Source organism: Lagenorhynchus albirostris, chromosome 1 (assembly GCF_949774975.1).
Source record: "Lagenorhynchus albirostris chromosome 1, mLagAlb1.1, whole genome shotgun sequence".
NCBI classification, from domain to species: Eukaryota; Metazoa; Chordata; class Mammalia; order Artiodactyla; family Delphinidae; genus Lagenorhynchus; species Lagenorhynchus albirostris.
The window spans coordinates 31,240,385-31,258,444 of record NC_083095.1 but is presented as its reverse complement, the minus strand read 5'-3'; the positions used below and the strand labels follow the sequence as shown (position 1 = coordinate 31,258,444).

Here is an 18,060-nt window from a genome sequence, read left to right as displayed (position 1 = left end):
GGAAGTAATGGTGGAAAACTTTCTAAATTTGATGAAAACTACAAGTGTACACATTGAAGAATCTCCATGAACCTCAAGTACAAGAAACATGAAAAAAACTATACCAAGGCACATAATTGCTCAAAACCAGTGATAAAATCTTAAAAACTGCAAGAGAAAAAAAGATGTAGTTTGTACAGAGGAACAAGAATAAGGAAGGCATCAGACTTATTGTTGGAAAAAATACAAATGAGGAGATGATGGAGCCGCATTTTTAAAGTATTGAAAGGAGAAAAAAACTCAATCTGGAATTCTATAGCCAACAAAACTGCAAAAACCAAGATGAAATAAAGACATTTTTGGACTAGGAAAAACTGAAAGAAGTTTTTTCAAGCAGACCCACACTACAAAATATATTACAGGATGTCTTTCAAGCAGAAGGATAGTAATACCAACTGGAAATATGGACCTACCCAAAGAAATAAAAGATCACTGTAAATGGTAAGTAACTACATGAATAAATATATAAAAATTTTTCTTACTAATTGAATCTCTTTGAGACATAATTGGATGTTTAAACAAAAATAATAATGGGGCTTCCCTGGTGGCACAGTGGTTGAGAGTCCGCCTGCCGATGCAGGGGACACGGGTTCGTGCCCTGGTCCAGGAAGATCCCACATGCCGTGGAGCAGCTAGGCCCGTGAGCCATGGCCACTGAGCCTGCGTGTCCGGAGACTGTGCTCCGCAACGGGAGAGGCCACAACAGTGAGCTGCCCGCATACAGCAAAAAAATTAAAAAAAAAAAAATAATGATGATGTATTGTGTGATTTATAAGATAAGTAAAAGTAAATTTCATGACAATAATAGCATAAATGACAGGAAGGGGCATATAAGAGTATACTCCTATAAGTTTCTTATACTGTATATGAATTAAATATAAGTTGCTTATACTGTATGTATACTTATACTATGTCACTTGAAGTAGACTGTCATAAAATGTATACTAAAGCAACTACTAAAGTAACAAAAGAAAGAGTTATAACTAGTAAGTTAAAAAAATAAAGGAGATAAAATAGATTCATAAAAATTACTCTCTTAATCTAAAATAAGACAGAAAAGGAAAGAGATCAAAAACAGATTGACAGAAGATAAATGACAGTATGATAGTTGGAAAAGTCAGAAATTGTCAAATTTTAGAAAAAAAGCAAGACTCAATTCTTTGCTGCCTACAAGAAATGCACTTTAAATATAAAAACAGAAAAGATATACCATGCTAACACTAATCACAGTAAAGCTAGAGTGGCTGAATTAATGTCAGACAAAGTAGATTTCAAAGCAAAGAATATTACCAAGGTAAAAGGAGGTCATTTTATAATGGTAAATGGTCAATTAATGCATAGGATTTAACCATCCTAAATGTTTCTACATCTCAAACAGTGCTTTGAAGGAAAAGCTGATAGAAATAGGAGAAATGGATAAATTCACAATTATAGTTGAATTCAACACACCTCTCTCAATAATTGATAGAACAAGTATGTAGAAAATCAACAAAGATATAATTGTCAGCCAACCTAAGTTGATTGACATTTATGGAACACTCCACTCATAACCACAGAATACACATTTTTTATGTGCACACAGAACATTTACCAAGATAGACCATATTCTGGGCCATAATATAAGGATCAAATTTAGAAGGATTTGAGTCCTACATAGTGTGTTCCTTGACCATGGAGTTAATTATAAATCAGTAACAAAAGAACCTTGGAAAATCCCTAAATATTTGAAAGCTAAATACATCTAAATAACTCATAGATCAAAGGACAAATCAAGAGGGAGATTAGAAAATATTTTGAACTAAATAAAAGTGAAACACAATCAGAATTTTTGTGATGCCACTAACACAGTACTTAGAAGAATTTATAGCACTGAATAAGAAGAAAAGTCAATTCAATGACTTCACCTTTCCCCTTAGGAAACTAGAAAAAGAAGATCACATTAAGCCTAAGAAAGCAGAAGAAAGAAAATCATAAAGAACAAAGCAGAAATCAGTGAGGACACAGAAGACAGTAGAGAAAAATCAAGGGAACCAAAAAGCTCAATTAAAGTAATATACTTTAGCCAGGTTGATCAGGAAAAAAAAAAAAAAAGTTACAGATTACCAATATCAGGAATGTGAGCTAGGATATCACTACAGATTCTACAGGTAATAAATGGATAATAAAACATTATGAGCAGCTGTATGTAAATAAATTTGACAGTGGACAAATTTCTTGAGAGATAAAAATTATCAAAGTTCTGAAAGAAATACAATATCTTCATGTTCCTATATCTATTAAATAAATGGGCATTGTAGTTAAACACCTTCCCATAAAGAAAATTCCAGGCCTAGATAGTGCCAAAATAATATCCCGAATCAGTGAAGTGGAGAAAGGATAAGCTTTTCAACAAGTGGTGCTAGAAACATTGGATTTCCATATGCAAAAAAAAAAGAAGAAAAGAAAAAGAAAGAATTTGTTTTATTACCTTGCATCATATTACAAAAATTAACTCAGAGTGGATCATAGGCCTAAATGTGAAATCTAAAACATAAACTTCAGAAAAATGCAAAACGTAGGAGAAAAGATTTGTGACCCTGGATTAGGCAAAATTGCACAGATGTGACATCAAAAACAGATCAATGAAAAAACAAATTGATAAATTGGATTCATCAAAATTAAAAACTAATAAAAGCCGAAGGGAGAGCATGTGTTCAGTGACAAGCGACATGGACAGAATATAGTGTAACAGGGCTGACGGGGATCATTGGATTCGGCAAATCTGGAATTCCACAACTGCCATATAAGAACAAATGAAAATACCAGTGTTTCATTTATTGATTTGAAATTACTATTGAACTTGTTTTAATCTGGGAGAACTATCAAGTGAAATAGTACAGAGATGTTTGTGAATTTTATTTTTTAGGTCAATTGATTATAAATTGCGCATTGATGTAATATAAAGAAATAAAAATCTTTTTATGATTATGAAAACAATTCTTTATTAAATATGTAGAAAGATTTTAAGACAGAGGCCAGCCCAAATCCTTCCACCCAGAGAGAACCATTATTAGTAGTACCAATTGATATATTGTCTTTTTAAACCTGTATATGTATGTTTCTTAAGTAATAGAACTTGTATCTTCGTATACAGTTTTGTGTCCTCTTTTCTTTGTATAGCAAATGTACTGAGCATGTTCCTGTGTCAGTATATATTCTTTAAAATCAAGAGTTTTAGCACATACTTAACATTTTGTGAATAAAATATCCCCAAGAAGTGAGATAGATTCTTATTTTTTGGCATGATTTATAAAAGTCATCTTCAGGGACTTCCTTGGCAGTCCAGTGGTTAAGACTCCACTCTTCCAATGCAGGGGGTGCAGGTTTGATCTCTGGTCGGAGAACTAAGATCCCATATGCTGTGCAGTGCAGCTAAAAAATAAAATAAATTAAAAAAAATTATCTTCATTGCTGTATGTAGTATGTTGAACATCGTACTGCTTCTTTTACAGTGTCAGTTTAGTAAAATATAGAATTGTCTGAGTAACTTTGATAGAGGCAGCATTGATGGTCTATCACTGCCTTCATTCTCAACATATGTAAGAGCCTGTGTTTAAGTAATTTTAGTAAGATTTCTGATTATTTCAGATGATATAGACATGGGAAATGAAACCACTTGGTATCAAAATTTGGTTACAAACTTTGTCATATAAATGTTTCCAATTTAATTTTCTAGAAACTCTTTTGAGATTTTGTTTTTCGAACTTGTTTCTTTGTATGTTTCCTTTATTTTCTGTTCAGTTATTTGGCAACAAACTTGACAGAGAAGCAGATGATAAGAAGAGTAAAGTTATAACAGAAATTGAAACTGTATTATGTATTATAATAAGAAATTCACAGTCCACTGTAGCATGCTTTATTTGCACATAAGAATGTGTGCCGGTTTTCTATCTAAACTGAACATACTTCTTCAGTATGATTCAAAACCTTGTTCAAACCCAGTACTAAAAAAAAATCTTAACAAGTATAGTATGAACTTCATATTGATGTCTTCCCTTTTTGCACTCTGATTAATTTCTTGTAATGATGATATACTTACTCATAAATTTTTCTGTCTACAGAAATCGTGAGGTCCTGGAAAATGTGTTAGCTGTCATCTTGGCTATTCTTGTGGCTTTTTTGGGATCTATTCTTCTCATACAAGGCTTCTTCAGAGATATCTGGGTCTTCCAGTTCTGCCTGGTGATAGCCAGCTGTCAATATTCACTACTTAAGGTACCAGCATCTCCCTTCTCTTCAGACTTTAGCATCATAGTTATGTTAAAAAGCAGAAGGTTTTGTATCACTCATTGAATTATAGTAAGAATATAATTTTTAGATTTATTTTCCTTGGACGTTTACGTTAAGATTGGGAAAGGAACAAAAGGGACATGTAAACTTTAAAAAATAATGACATATGAATGAAGCTTCCTAAAAACTTTTTTTGTATTAAAATAAAAAAATAAGAATTCGAATTCTTTTTTTCTCTCTCTCTTTTTCTTTTCTTTTTTTGTTTTTTTTGGCCATGCCACATGGCTTTCTGGATCTTAGTTCCCCAACCAGGGTTATAACCCAGACCCTGGCAATGGAAGTGTCAGGTCCTAACCACTGGACCGCTAGGGAATTCCCAAGAATTCGAGTTCTTGAAATTCATTTGATAAATTAAAAGAAAATGAAACTGTCCTACTCTCATATTTTAAGTCTTCTATTATGTAGGTGAATTTACTAAGATCCATCATTGGTAGATAGAATAATGTCAAAACTAGCATATACATTCTTTGTGGACACAGAGCAGAAGATCAGTGTCCCTTTGCTTTTGTTTAAATAATGGTTCTAAAATACCAAATGTTATCAATTTTAAGCTTTCCATAAATGGGAGAATCAAATACCAAATTTTTCACTTTCCATGCCACATCAGCGTGCCCTGGTAACATGGACTGTTTTCTTTCCTTTCTTAGCCAGTACTGGTTATTTGCCTGATACATACTCACATGCAGAACCCTCTCCCATCCTGAAGACTATTTGTTTAGTTCTGTTTATACCATCAGCTATCCTTTCTCTTTTCTCTCTCCATTTATAGACATCTGGAGTAAACCACCTTTGTCAACTGCTCCATTTCCGCAAGATCCATCCATACTCTTTTCCTTGTTACAGTATTGAAATTACAGTCCTTCTGGGCTAATAATCTCTAATTGCCAAATCTACGTTCTTAGTCTTCATTCTCTGTGAGTGCTGCATCATTTAAATGCCTGTGAATACTTTCTTCCATTTTTATGTTTTCCTCGTTGCCGATCTGTTACTTTATACTACCCTCGTGATTATGCTACTTTGCAAGTAACTTTATTTTCCTTTGTTGATGCCTCTTTGTTCTTTTGACTACCTCTTAATTTACAAGAACTCTCTAGGGTTTTATTTGGCCCTCCTTTCAGTTTGTAATTCCTTGCCAGTGAAGTCATCCTCTTTTATTACTTTGTTGCCCCTGCTGTATATGAATTATTTCCAGATTTATGGCACAGTCTTCACCTTTCTTGTAAGCTTTAGTCCTATATATCTGACAGGCAGCTGGGCACATTCTGAAAATGGCACATCATCATCTTCTGATATTTTCCTTTCCCAGTTCCTTTGCTTTTTCTTTTTTTTTAACACCTTTTTTGGAGTATAATTCCTTTACAGTGTTGTGTTAGTTTCTGCTGTATAACAAAGTGAATCAGCTATACGCATACGTACATACCCTCCCTCGTGCGTCTCCCTCCCATCCTCCTTATGCCACCCCTCTAGGTGGTCGCAAAGCACCGAGCTGATCTCCCTGTGCCATGCAGCTGCTTCCCACTAGCTATCTATTTTACATTTGGTAGTGTATATATGTCCATGCCACTCTCTGACTTTGTCCCAGCTTACCCTTCCCCCTCCTCGTGTCCTCAAGTCCATTCTCTACATCTGCGTCTTTATTCCTGTCCTGTCCCTAGGTTCCTCAGAAACTTTTTTTTTTTTTACATTCCATGTATATGTGTTAGCATATGATATTTGTTTTTCTCTTTCTGACTTACTTCACTCTGTATGACAGACTCTAGGTCCATCCACCTCACTACAAATAACTCAATTTCGTTTCTTTTTATGGCTGAGTAATATTCCATTGTATATATGTGCCACATCTTCTTTATCCATTCATCTGTTGATGGACACTTAGGTTGCTTCCATGTCCTGGCTATTGTAAATAGTGCTGCAATGAACATTGTGGTACATGACTCTTTTTGAATTATGGTTTTCTCAGGGTATATGCCCAGTAGTAGGATTGCTGGGTCATATGGTAGTTCTATTTTTAGTTTTATAAGGAACCTCCATACTGTTCTCCACAGTGGCTGTATCAGTTTACATTCCCACCAACAGTGCAGGAGGGTTCCCTTTTCCCCACACCCTCTCCAGCATTTATCGTTTGTAGATGTTTTGATGATGGCCGATGCAAATGCAAAGGATTAATCTCCAAAATATACAAGCAGCTCATGCAGCTCAATATCAAAAAAACAAACAATCCAATCCAAAAATGGGCAGAAGACCTAAATAGACATTTCTCCAAAGAAGATATACAGATTGCCAACAAACACATGAAAAGATGCTCAACATCACTAATCATTAGAGAAATGCAAATCAAAACTACAATGAGGTTATCACATTGATACGCATATACTGAAGAATCCTTGCATTCCTGGAAAAACCCCACTTGATTATGGTGTATGGTCCTTTTAATGTGCTGTTGGATTCTGTTTGCTAGTATTTTGCTGAGGATATTTGTATCTGTGTTCATCAGAGATATTAGCCTGTAGTTTTCTTTTTTTGTGACACCTTTGTCTGGTTTTGGTATCAGGGTGATGGTGGCCTCATAAAATGAGTTTGGGAGTGTTCCTCCCTCTGCTATATTTTGGAAGAATTTGAGAAGGATAGGTGTTAGCTCTTCTCTAAATGTTTGATAGAATTCGCCTGTGAAGCCATCTGGTCCTGGGCTTCTGTTTGTTGGAAGATTTTTAATCACAGTTTCAATTTCAGTGCTTTTGATTGGTCTGCTTATATTTTCTGTTCAGTCTCAGAATGTTGTGCTTTTCTAAGAATTTGTCCATTTCTTCCAGGTTGTCCATTTTATTGGCATAGAGTTGTTTGTAGTAATCTCTCATGATCCTTTGTATTTCTGCAGTGTCAGTTGTTACTTCTCCTATTTCATTTCAAATTCTATTGATTTCAGTCTTCTGCCTTTTTTTCTTGTTGAGTCTGGCTAATGGTTTACCAATTTTGTTTATCTTTTCAACAAACCACCTTTTAGTTTTATTGATCTTTGCTATTGTTTCCTTCATTTCTTTTCCATTTATTTCTCATCTGATCTTTATGATTTCTTTCCTTCTGCTAAATTTGGGGTGTTTTTGTTCTTTCTGTAATTGCTTCAGGTGTAAGGTTAGGTTGTTTATTTGAGGTGTTTCTTGTTTCTTGAGGTAGGATTGTATTGCTATAAACTTTCCTCTTAGAACTGCCTTTGCTGCATCCCATAGGTTTTGGGTCATCATGTTTTCTTTGTCACTTGTTTCTAGGTATTTTTTGATTTCCTCTTTGATTTCTTCAGTGATCTCTTGGTTATTTAGTGCTGTATTGTTTAGCCTCCACCTGTTTGTGTTGTTTACAGTTTTTTTCCTGTAATTGATATCTAGTCTCATAACATTGTGGTTGGAAAAGATAGTTGATATAATTTCAATTTTCTTAAATTTACCAAGGCTTGATTTGTGATCCAAGATATGGTCTATCCTGGAGAATGTTCCATGAGCACTTGAGAAGAAAGTGTATTCTGTTGTTTTTTTTGGATGGAATGTCCTATAAATATCAATTAAGTCCATCTTGTTTAATGTGTCATTTAAAGCCTGTGTTTCGTTATTTATTTTCATTTTGGATGATCTGGCCATTGGTGAAAGTGGGGTGTTAAAGTCTCCTACAATTATTGTGTTACTGTCAATTTTTCCTTGTATAGCTGTTAGCATATGCCTTATGTATTGCAGTGCTCCTATGTTGGGTGCCTAAATATTTACACTTGTTATATCTTCTCCTTTGATTGAACCCTTGATCATTATGTAGTGTCCTTCTTTGTCTCTTGTAATAGTCCTTATTTTAAAGTCTGTTTTGTCTGAAATGGGAATTGCTGCTCCAGCTTTGTTTTGATTTCCATTTGCATGGAATATCTTTTTCCATCCCCTCACTTTCAGTCTGTATGTGTCCCTAGGTCTGAAGTGAGTCTCTTGTAGACAGCATATGTACGGGTCTTGTTTTTGTATCCATTCAGCCAGGCTATGTCTTTGTTTGGAGCATTTAATCCATTTACATTTAAGGTAATTACCGATATGTATGTTCCTATTATCATTTTCTTAATTGTTTTGGGTTTGTTTTTGTAGGTTTTTTCCTTCTGTTGTTTTCCTGCCTAGAGAAGTTCCTTTAGCATTTGTTGTAAAGCTGGTTTGGTGGTGCTGAATTCTCTTAACTTTTGCTTACCTGTAAAGGATTTAATTTCTCAAATGAGTCTGAATGAGATCCTTCCTGGGTAGAGTAATCTTGGTTGTAGGTTTTTCCCTCTCATCACTTTAAATATGTCTTGCCACTTCCTTCTGGCTTGCAGAGTTTCTGCTGAAAAATCAGCTGTTGACCTTATGGGGATTCCCTTGTGTGTTATTTGTTGTTTTTCCCTTGCTGCTTTAATATTATTTCTTTGTATTTAATTTTTGATAGTTTGATTAATATGTGTCTCAGCGTGTTTCTCTTTGGGTTTATCCTGTATGGGACTCTCCTTGTTTCCTGGACTTGATTGACTCTTTCCTGGAAGTTTTCAACTATAATCTCTTCACATATTTTCTCAGACACTTTCTTTTTCTCTTCTTCTTCTGGGACCCCTATGATGCGAATGTTCGTGCGTTTAATGCTGCCCCAGAGGTCTCTGAGACTGTCCTCAATTCTTTTCCTTCTTTTTTCTTTATTCTGCTTCCTGGCAGTTATTTCCACCATTTTATCTTCCAGCTCACTTATGCTTTCTTCTGCCTCAGTTATTCTGTTATTGGTTCCTTCTAGAGTATTTTTAATTTCAGTAATTGTGTTGTTCATCACTGTTTGTTTGCTCTTTAGTTCTTCTAATCCTTGTTAAATGTTTCTTGTATTTTCTCCATTCTGTTTCCGAGATTTTGGATCATCTTTACTATCATTACCCTGAATTCTTTTTCACGTACGTTACCTATTTCATCTTCATTTATTTGGCCTTGTAGGTTTTTACGTTGCTCCTTCATCTGTAACATATTTTTGTTGTTGTTGTTGGGTGGTGCTGTATTCCTGTCTTACTGGTTGTTTGGCCTGAGACATCCAGCACTGGAGTTTACAGGCAGTTGGCTAGAGCTGCGTCTTGGTGCTGAGATGAGGACCTCTGGGAGACTTCACTCCGATTGATATTCCCTGGGGTCTGAGGTTCTCTGTTAGTGTGGTTTGGACTCAGAGCTCCCACCGCAAGAACTTGGACCCAACGTCTGGCCTGGGAGCCAAGATCCTGCAAAATTTGTGGCGTGGTAAAAAAAAGAGATAAAAAACAGGAAGAAAGAAAGAAAGAAAAGGAGCAGTACAATATCAAAGAATAAAAAACAAAATAAAATTAGAACGTTAAAAAATATATTAGGAAAAATAAAAGTATAATTGAAACAACTGCAACAGGGTAAAATAAAACCACAGCAGAAAAAAAGGGTGGAGGGTACAAGCGAAAAGGAGAGATCACTAACAAAGGATAAAGAATAAAATAAAACTAGGAAAATAAAAGATTTATTAGGAAAAATTAAAAAATCAACAACAATGAATCAACAAGGTAAAACACAACCCTAATCTAAAAGAGGAAAAAAGAAAAGAAAAAAAAAAGCCTTGTCTATGGGAGTGGAGTTTAGTTGGGGGGTGGAACTTAGGCAGGGGTTGGGTTTAGGGTGGGGTGGGACATAGGCGGTTGGGGGAGATGATGTTTGAGCGTGGGGCGGGGCCTAGGCAGGGTGACATTCAGGTGTGGGGCGGGGCCGCTGCTTAGCACCTGGCAGAAGGGGAGAGGCAGCATGTGGAAAGGACAGCTTCTGGAGAGTGGAGTTCCGGAGTTTGGAGGTAGGGCCCTGAGTGAGCGTGTGTGGGTGGGGTTTAGGCCCAGCTCGATGGAGGGGGTCTCCGAGTGTAGAGGTGGGGCACTGGGTGGGGGTGTAGGGGTGGGACTTGGGCTCTGAATGGCAGGAGGGGGTCTCTGAGGGCAGAGGATTAGGTCCTGGAGCCCAACAGGCTTCCCAGTGCCTAAGTGGACAGGGAAAGCACTGGCCCCGTTCCCTTCTGTTCCTTCGTGCACCTCCCCCACCATCTCTCCCAGGGTCTCCCCCGTTGCTGCTGGACCCCTAACTGTGGGTGTGTCCTGCTGGGTGTAGGAACTCCTTCCCTCCCCCAGGCACCCCTCAGGGATGCCGGTCCCGGAGGTCTGGCCTTCACTTTTGCTCCCCCTTCCCTCCCTCCCACTCCCTCAGGACCCGCATGGCTGGAGGGGGCCTAGGTGGGCAGAGGATCAGGCCCGGCATCTCAACAGGTTTCTGGGGGTCCAAGTGGGCAGGGGAAAGCTGGCCATGCTCCCTTTGGATCCTCTGCCCTCCCAGTGGTTCCCCAGTTTCCCCCTTTGGGCCTGGGATCCCTTCCCCTCCCCCAGCCACGCCTCAGGGGTGCCAGCCCCGCCCCACCTCTACTTCTTCTCCCCCTTCACTCCCCCCACGTGCCACGTCCTACCCGGTCACTTGGGGTTCCTTCCGTCCCCTTAGGTGCCCTCCCCCACGGGTGCCTGGCAGGTGCCCAGTTCTGAGGAGACGAGAATTCCGCTTCCTCCTAGTACGCCATCTTGACTCTGCTCCAGTTCCTTTGCTTTGGATAGTTGTATACCAACCCAGATCTTAGAGCCCCTGCTCCTTCTTCCTTACCTCTAATGACAGTGACTAAGTCCCTCTGATTAAATTTGGTGATTCTGTGTTACAATTTCTAGCCTTTCTTCTTGCTTTTCATTTCAGTTCCCCTTAATCCATCCCTTTATTGCCCTAAGCCATTTAAATTCATTCCCTGGATCCAATGTCCCTTATCCTGTTAATTTTGTCCACTGCTTAATATGGTTAGATATGGAAAAGGCAAAGGATGACTGAGATTTTTAAAACTATTTCAGATTTTTAAAATCTAGTTGACTAGAAGAATAGTAGTATCATAAACAGAAGTAAGAAAGGCGGGAACAGAGCTTTAGGAGGATAGATGTTCGAATTGAAAGAGTTTAAAGATTGTCTGGTCTCGTATCCAGCCAGGGGCCACATGCCAAACTCAGTGAGTTTAGTCCAATGTAGACTTGTAGGATGGTGATAGCCCATCCTAGTGGAACTGTTTGGTGTGCTATTGAAAATGAACAGCAACTTTGGAGAAAAGTCATGATTTGGGAGGTAGCTGCACTATACATTTTGAACATTTTTATGGAAAGTTGTTAAAGCCTCTTAGAAGGATACAGCTTAACTAATTTGATGAGTTTGATGTGAAAATGTAGAGAATATATTTAACACAACTACCATTGAATTGTTCAGTAAGTTTGGAATTTGTGGGCAGAACTGGAATCCTTCTTTTAAGCTAACCCATATTTTGTGCATTTCCTGAATGGAGTGGTGTTGCCGTGAGAAGGCATTCTACCTTAGCTGTACTTACGTGTTGGAATGAGCCAAGTAGTGGGATGGATCTGTCTGCTATATGCCACTTCAGAAGCATTAAGCTAGATGCAGATGATTAATTATAGTCAGTATAAGAGTTAGGAAAGATTTGAGATGTTTTAATATCAGTGACCTCAGTATCTGGAGCTGATGTTTTGTCTTCTGTTGATGTTTCAACAGAATTAATGTAGGTCATTTCTTAGCTATGGGATATTTACTTGAAATTATTTCGGGCATTTTGGAAGTTAATGTAAAATTACCAGGTCTTCAGTAGTATAATCTGTCTGTTTCTTTTTTAGAGTGTTCAACCAGATTCTTCCTCTCCCAGACATGTAAGTCACTCTAATACACCTGTAACTTGTGTTTCCTTAACATTCCTCAAAGCCTTTTTTTGGTCATATGTCAGACTGAACTAAGATTTATGTTATTATTTTCTCACTGGCAATAGAAAGTCCCTGATGGTGCATTTGTTCTTTTTAGCCTCCTTTAATCTAGAGCAGTTCCTCAGTATTTGTCTCACACAATATTGACATTTTTAATGGGTACAGGCCAGTAATTTTGTAGACAGACAATCTTCAATTTGACTTTGTCTGATATTTCTTCTTTATTAGATACAGGCTGTGCTTTTTTGGTAGGAATATTACAAAAATGCTGTGTTCTTCCTAACTCATCATATCCAGACGCACATAATGTCAATTTATGCTTTTTCTGGTGATGTTAACTTTGATTTTTTTGGCTAAGGGTAGTGTATGCAGTGTTTTTGAAACACTGCAATGTTAACATTTTGGGCTGGATAATTCTTTGTTGAAAGTTGGGGGTGGAGAGGATCTATCCTGTGCATTGTAGGCTGTTTAGCATTATCTCTGACTTCTACCCATTAGATGCCAATAGCACCCTCACCCCAACTGTGACAACCACAATGTCTTCAGACATTGCCATATGTTCCCTGGGGGGCAGAATCCCCTCCCACTCCCTTGAGAACCAATACTCTACTGAAATGTTACCATTTTTCTCTTGTAGTTAATAAGTATGTCATAGGAGATACTTTGAGATTGTGTATATGTCCTGTTGCCCTGCAAACCTCCGCCCAGTTGTTGTTAGTATCTATTGATGTTTCTTGCCTGAATCAGTTATCATTTGATGGTTGCCAAATAGTGATTTTTTTAGCTCCATCAGACCTTCTGCATTTATAAGTTGACTTTTTACTGTAAGAACTTTCCTTTTTTGTTTGTATTGGTGTGGATTCATGGATTCTTATTTTATTAAATGGACAGTAATGTTACTATCATTATTTTGATGCTCAAATTGTTCCTGATTTGGCCATTGGGAGCCCATCAAGCTGCCTTCTGTGTCCTTTTGACATACCTTCATCATTTTAAAAGTACTTTCTTCCTTTTGGGCACAATTATTTGTTCCAGGCTCATCTTATACTTTCCCGACCCTAGCCTGAAACCAGCCTTTTCTCTGTGGATCCTTAGTTCTTTTTAGTGGATAATGTTATTTATAAACTAAGAGCTGGATGTTAGTAATCTTCATTACTAGAATGTCATTGCTTCTAGATCCTCTCAGTGGATAAAGCTAGAAAAATACATGTATACACTTAACATACACATATACATGTATATACACACATTTATTCTTATACCTATCTATTTATATGCATATTAAAAATACTGAGTTCATACTGATACTTAATTTCAATCAATTATCGTGGGGTTTATTCTGTTCTTCCTCCTATCCTTATTTGTAATTCCCTTCTGCCACAGTCAGAAACCTGACCTCCATATGGAAGCATTTTGAATCCTTAGAAAATAAGCCATCAAAGATCTCAGTAGCTAGTTGTGACACTTCAAATTAAATAAACTGACTTCTTTTTTAATATCATTTTCAGGGTCATAATCGTATCATTGCCTACAGTAGACCAGTTTATTTCTGTTTGTGTTGTGGTCTTATTTGGCTCTTGGATTATGGTAGTAGAAACCTTACTACAACCAAGTTCAAATTATATGGAATAACTTTCACCAATCCGCTGGTGCTTGTATCAGCCAGGGATTTAGTTATAGGTGAGTCATCTTTAAAGTATCTTAGATCTTAATGTTAATTTATTTGTATACAAACCATTCACTGATAAATAGATCAATTATATAGATAAAAATAGTTTTACTGGGTTTATTTTGCTGTTTATTGCCATCCTCTCAGTGAGGAACAAAACTATAGGGCTGTTAGGAATGAAAAAAGCTAATGATGAACAAATATTATGGTAATTCTTCTGTTGTTGAAGCAGATGGAATGAAAGATTTCCTTTGGATCTCAGGTTCCTATTATGTGAAAACAGTTGAATTAATTTTAAAAGCTGTTGTTTATAGTTGGAAAGATTATTTAATATTCAGGCAGTTATCTAGAGAGAAATAATTTAAAATGGTATATTTTAAGAAATTTGGTTTGTAGTTTTAAGCAACTTTAAGAAACTAGCTTAGTAATTTATATTAATTTTGGGTTTCTTTTTATCATTTATTTTATGATCTTAGATGAACAAAAGGATGGATGTGATATACTGTTTTTAACTTGCTTTTCTTTCCTTCTATAGTGTTTACACTCTGTTTCCCAATAGTATTTTTCATTGGTCTCCTGCCTCAGGTGAATACATTTGTAATGTACCTTTGTGAACAATTGGATATCCATATCTTTGGTGGTAATGGTGAGTACTTCTTTATAAAAATTACAGTTTACAGTATTACTTTTACAGATCACTAAGTAATAAACTGAACATTAAATTACTTTTCCGGTTTTTATTTTAGAATTGTAATGAGAAAGAAAAAGGCACTTATTTAATAATTATAGACTGAACAGGAATTAATTTGTAGATAGGAAAAAATAATCAAGGCTGCTACTTTAGGGAAAGATCCAGGGATAATGGAGTTGATTTGTAAGTGTTAAAATACTGTCATCTTAAAGTAAAAGTTATAGTGAGTTTACATGGAACCTGAATAGACTTAACGAAATATTTATAAAAGATCAAATAGATTGAGCTCTGATACATGGCATTATATTTAGATTTTGAACTAGTGTATGCATTTGATAGTCTATATATTTGGTTTCAGAGCTTTATTTTATCTTTAGAATGGGAACACCAAAACCAGAATGCTTTTAGTAAAAGCATTTTACTGAATAAGATTTTTAGAAATATCTCTGTTTTTAGAGTAGGATATGTGGATATGAATTGATATACTTAGAAATGTATTCCCTGTTACATGTACATTTTATTTTCAAAATAAGTAAGACTATACCAAAATTACCCTGGAATAATGTTTTGCAGAACTTGAAAATAACACTTTGGGCAGCCACCATGGTTAAAATATACCCTTATTTATAAAGTTTAACCATCTGACATCTTATTGAAAGATGAGTGTACAACTATAGAAAAAAATATGAAAGGGAAAGAAATGACTGAACTTTATAGTTTATTTCTATCTATACTTCACATTTGCAGTCCACATCTTCCAAGTATATGCATTGAAATTATCTCTACTGATAAAATGTTGATATTATGGTTTAAATTTTAAATAGAAGCTAAGCTTCTTCTATGTCACTATGTATCTAGAGCATTTTTATTGTTTTGAAAATTTGAAGCAGTGTGAATTAAGACTGGGCTGGGCTTCAGCATAGCTTAATGGGTAGAAAACAATTTCAGTATTTAGAGGACTATTATAGGTGCTATATTAATCTAAATACTATGCAGAAGGTTTAGTGTAGGTAATTTATAATAGTGGGCTTCATCATAATTTACAAACTTGTGCAAGGTGTTAGGTTTTTAATATCTCCTAAAGAAAAGTTTTTCTTATAGAGTTCTTTTATGGTCGCCATATAAAATTACTATTAAAGTCTGTTATCTTAGCCATCCTCTATTCCTTATTATTAGTAATCCCATTAGATCTATTTTTTGTTATTGTTAGCAGTTAGATCATTACTCTTTTGTGAGAATTGATTAACACATGGGAATATACATTTATTTCTGTGGGTAACACAAGTTCTGTTTACATAGACAGTCTACATAATACATTTCTAGCTTCTTTTCAGGCTCTGCAAGCTTCATTTTCCCATACTTTTATAAATAATAAGATATATTCTTGAAGCATAATATAGGTAGTTTTTTTCTGCTGTAGATAAATGTTTATTACTTCCAAGGGGAATATATTTTACCTTGTATCAGAAATTGTTGATAGTAAACCTTTGTCGTTTCAATTTTTTTTATATAAATTTATTTATTTTATTTTTGGCTGCGCTGGGTCTTCGTTGCTGCGCGCGGGCTTTCTCTAGTTGTGGTGAGCGGGGGCTACTTTTCGTTGTGGTGCGCGTGCTTCTTATTGCGGTGGCTTCTCTTGTTGTGGAGCATGGGCTCTAGGCACATGGGCTTCAGTAGTTGTGGCACATGGGCTCAGTAGTTGTGGCTCGCGGGCTCTAGAGCGCAGGCTCAGTAGTTGTGGCACATGGGCTTAGTTGCTCTGTGGCATGTGGGGTCTTCCCGAACCAAGGCTCGAACCCGTGTCTGCTGCATTGGCAGGCGGAATCTTAACCACTGTGCCACCAGGAAAGTCCTCAGAATTTTTTGAAAGGATAGGATGAAGAAACTGAAGTTTTATAAATCAAACAAGTAGATATTTAGTTATAGTTAATAGCATACCATTTTAAATACTTTTCAGTGACCTTTTAAAGTATGTTTTCTCCATAAATGTTTATAAATGTTGATTTCATTTTCCCTTTCCTGTCTAGCCACTACAAGCCTGCTTGCAGCACTTTACAGTTTCATCTGTAGCATTGTGGCAGTAGCCTTACTCTATGGATTGTGTTACGGCGCCTTAAAGGTGAGCAATACGTGTAGTATGTTGTGTCTTTAAGGCTACTTTTCTATATTAAGATTGTTTTAAATTAACTAATGAGTTTTTTCCTGGTATCTCTTCAGCATTAATTTTCATGGTCTTCCTATGTTGAGCATTATTCTTATTCTCATTTAGTTTGAATTTGAAAGCAATTTCATAGTTAATCATTACTAAAGGAAAATCCTTTTCCATGTAGTAATCATAGGTTAATATTAGAAACAGATTAGTAAAAACTAGGCTGGTCTGGGATAGAGGTGGGCATAGTAATAACAGAATATGAAATTAATTTTAGGTTTCTACTTAAGAATATATGTAACTACTCTTCACATCAAGATTTTTTAAAACTTAGGAGAAGTTGTTCAAGGACTGCAATTTAAAATACAGTCTAGTAAAAATTAACACACTGAAATTTAATGTCATTATTGGTTTAGAAGAATCTGGACGTGCCTTATTAGTTCCATCTTAAAACAATTGTCACCAAATTATAACTGTAAAAATTTTAGATTTCTCATAAACGGCTCTCAGCTCCTGGTATTTTATTTTTTTATGATTAATACAAGATATTCAGAGAACGATAGGGTTGAAAGGGCTATGAAAAGTGACTCATAGCATCCTCCCTTGCTTCACTTATTCAGTAGAATTTACTGTGTTTACTGTGTGCCTAGTTCTGCTTTTAATTTGCCTATATGTTAACTGTGATTAACAAGTCAGTCGATGCTCTTAATAGAGGGTGATGAAGGCTATGAAAACAGAGTGTTACAGGTATACGAATTAAGATGTTACCCTATTCAGCCTAAAGGGATTAAAGATGATTTTCCTAGGGGGTGGTTTTTTAACCAAAATTTGAAGAACAATAGGAAATAGCTAGTTGAAACAAGGGATGAAGAGCCATGGAGTTGTAAAGAAAGTGTGTTATGTACAGGAAACAGCAAATAATTTGGAATTGCTGGAAATTTGGGTACATGAGGAAAGATGGCCTACAGTAAGGCTGGAAAGGTAAGCAACGGCTGGATTATGAAATATCTTTTATCCTGAACGTATTGGGTGGAGATGGAAGACCACCAAATATTCGAGGTAAGGCAAGGAAATGATCAGTGTTGCATTTTAGAAAGATTACTTGGTCCCCAGTGTGAAGGAAACTGAAATATAAGCAGGAAGTATCAGAAGTAGGGTGACTCTTGTGCTGCCGTCTTAATTATAAGGGACTTAATGAAAATTGGATTCAGTGAATATATTTGGGAACTCTGTGGATGAAAAGAGCCAGAGTAGGATCCAGGATGACTTCTGGGTAGGGGCTGGCTTGAACATCTGGTTAGATAGTGATATTAATGCACATGATTGGAAATCCTTGAGTTTACTGGGGAAGGTGATTGTTT

The 18,060-nt window shown here is 36.3% G+C and overlaps 1 protein-coding gene across 2 annotated transcripts in view; it reads left to right on the top strand.

Annotated features, from left to right (window-relative positions):
• PCNX1 (pecanex 1) overlaps positions 1–18,060 on the top strand; it is a 167,675-nt gene that overhangs the window by 93,254 nt on the left and 56,361 nt on the right. For both annotated transcript variants that reach the window (XM_060140068.1, XM_060140077.1), the window contains 5 exons: positions 4,140–4,293; positions 12,107–12,139; positions 13,699–13,870; positions 14,395–14,505; positions 16,578–16,669. In XM_060140068.1, the coding sequence (XP_059996051.1) occupies positions 4,140–4,293; positions 12,107–12,139; positions 13,699–13,870; positions 14,395–14,505; positions 16,578–16,669 (562 nt within the window). The remainder of the gene's footprint in view (positions 1–4,139; positions 4,294–12,106; positions 12,140–13,698; positions 13,871–14,394; positions 14,506–16,577; positions 16,670–18,060) is intronic.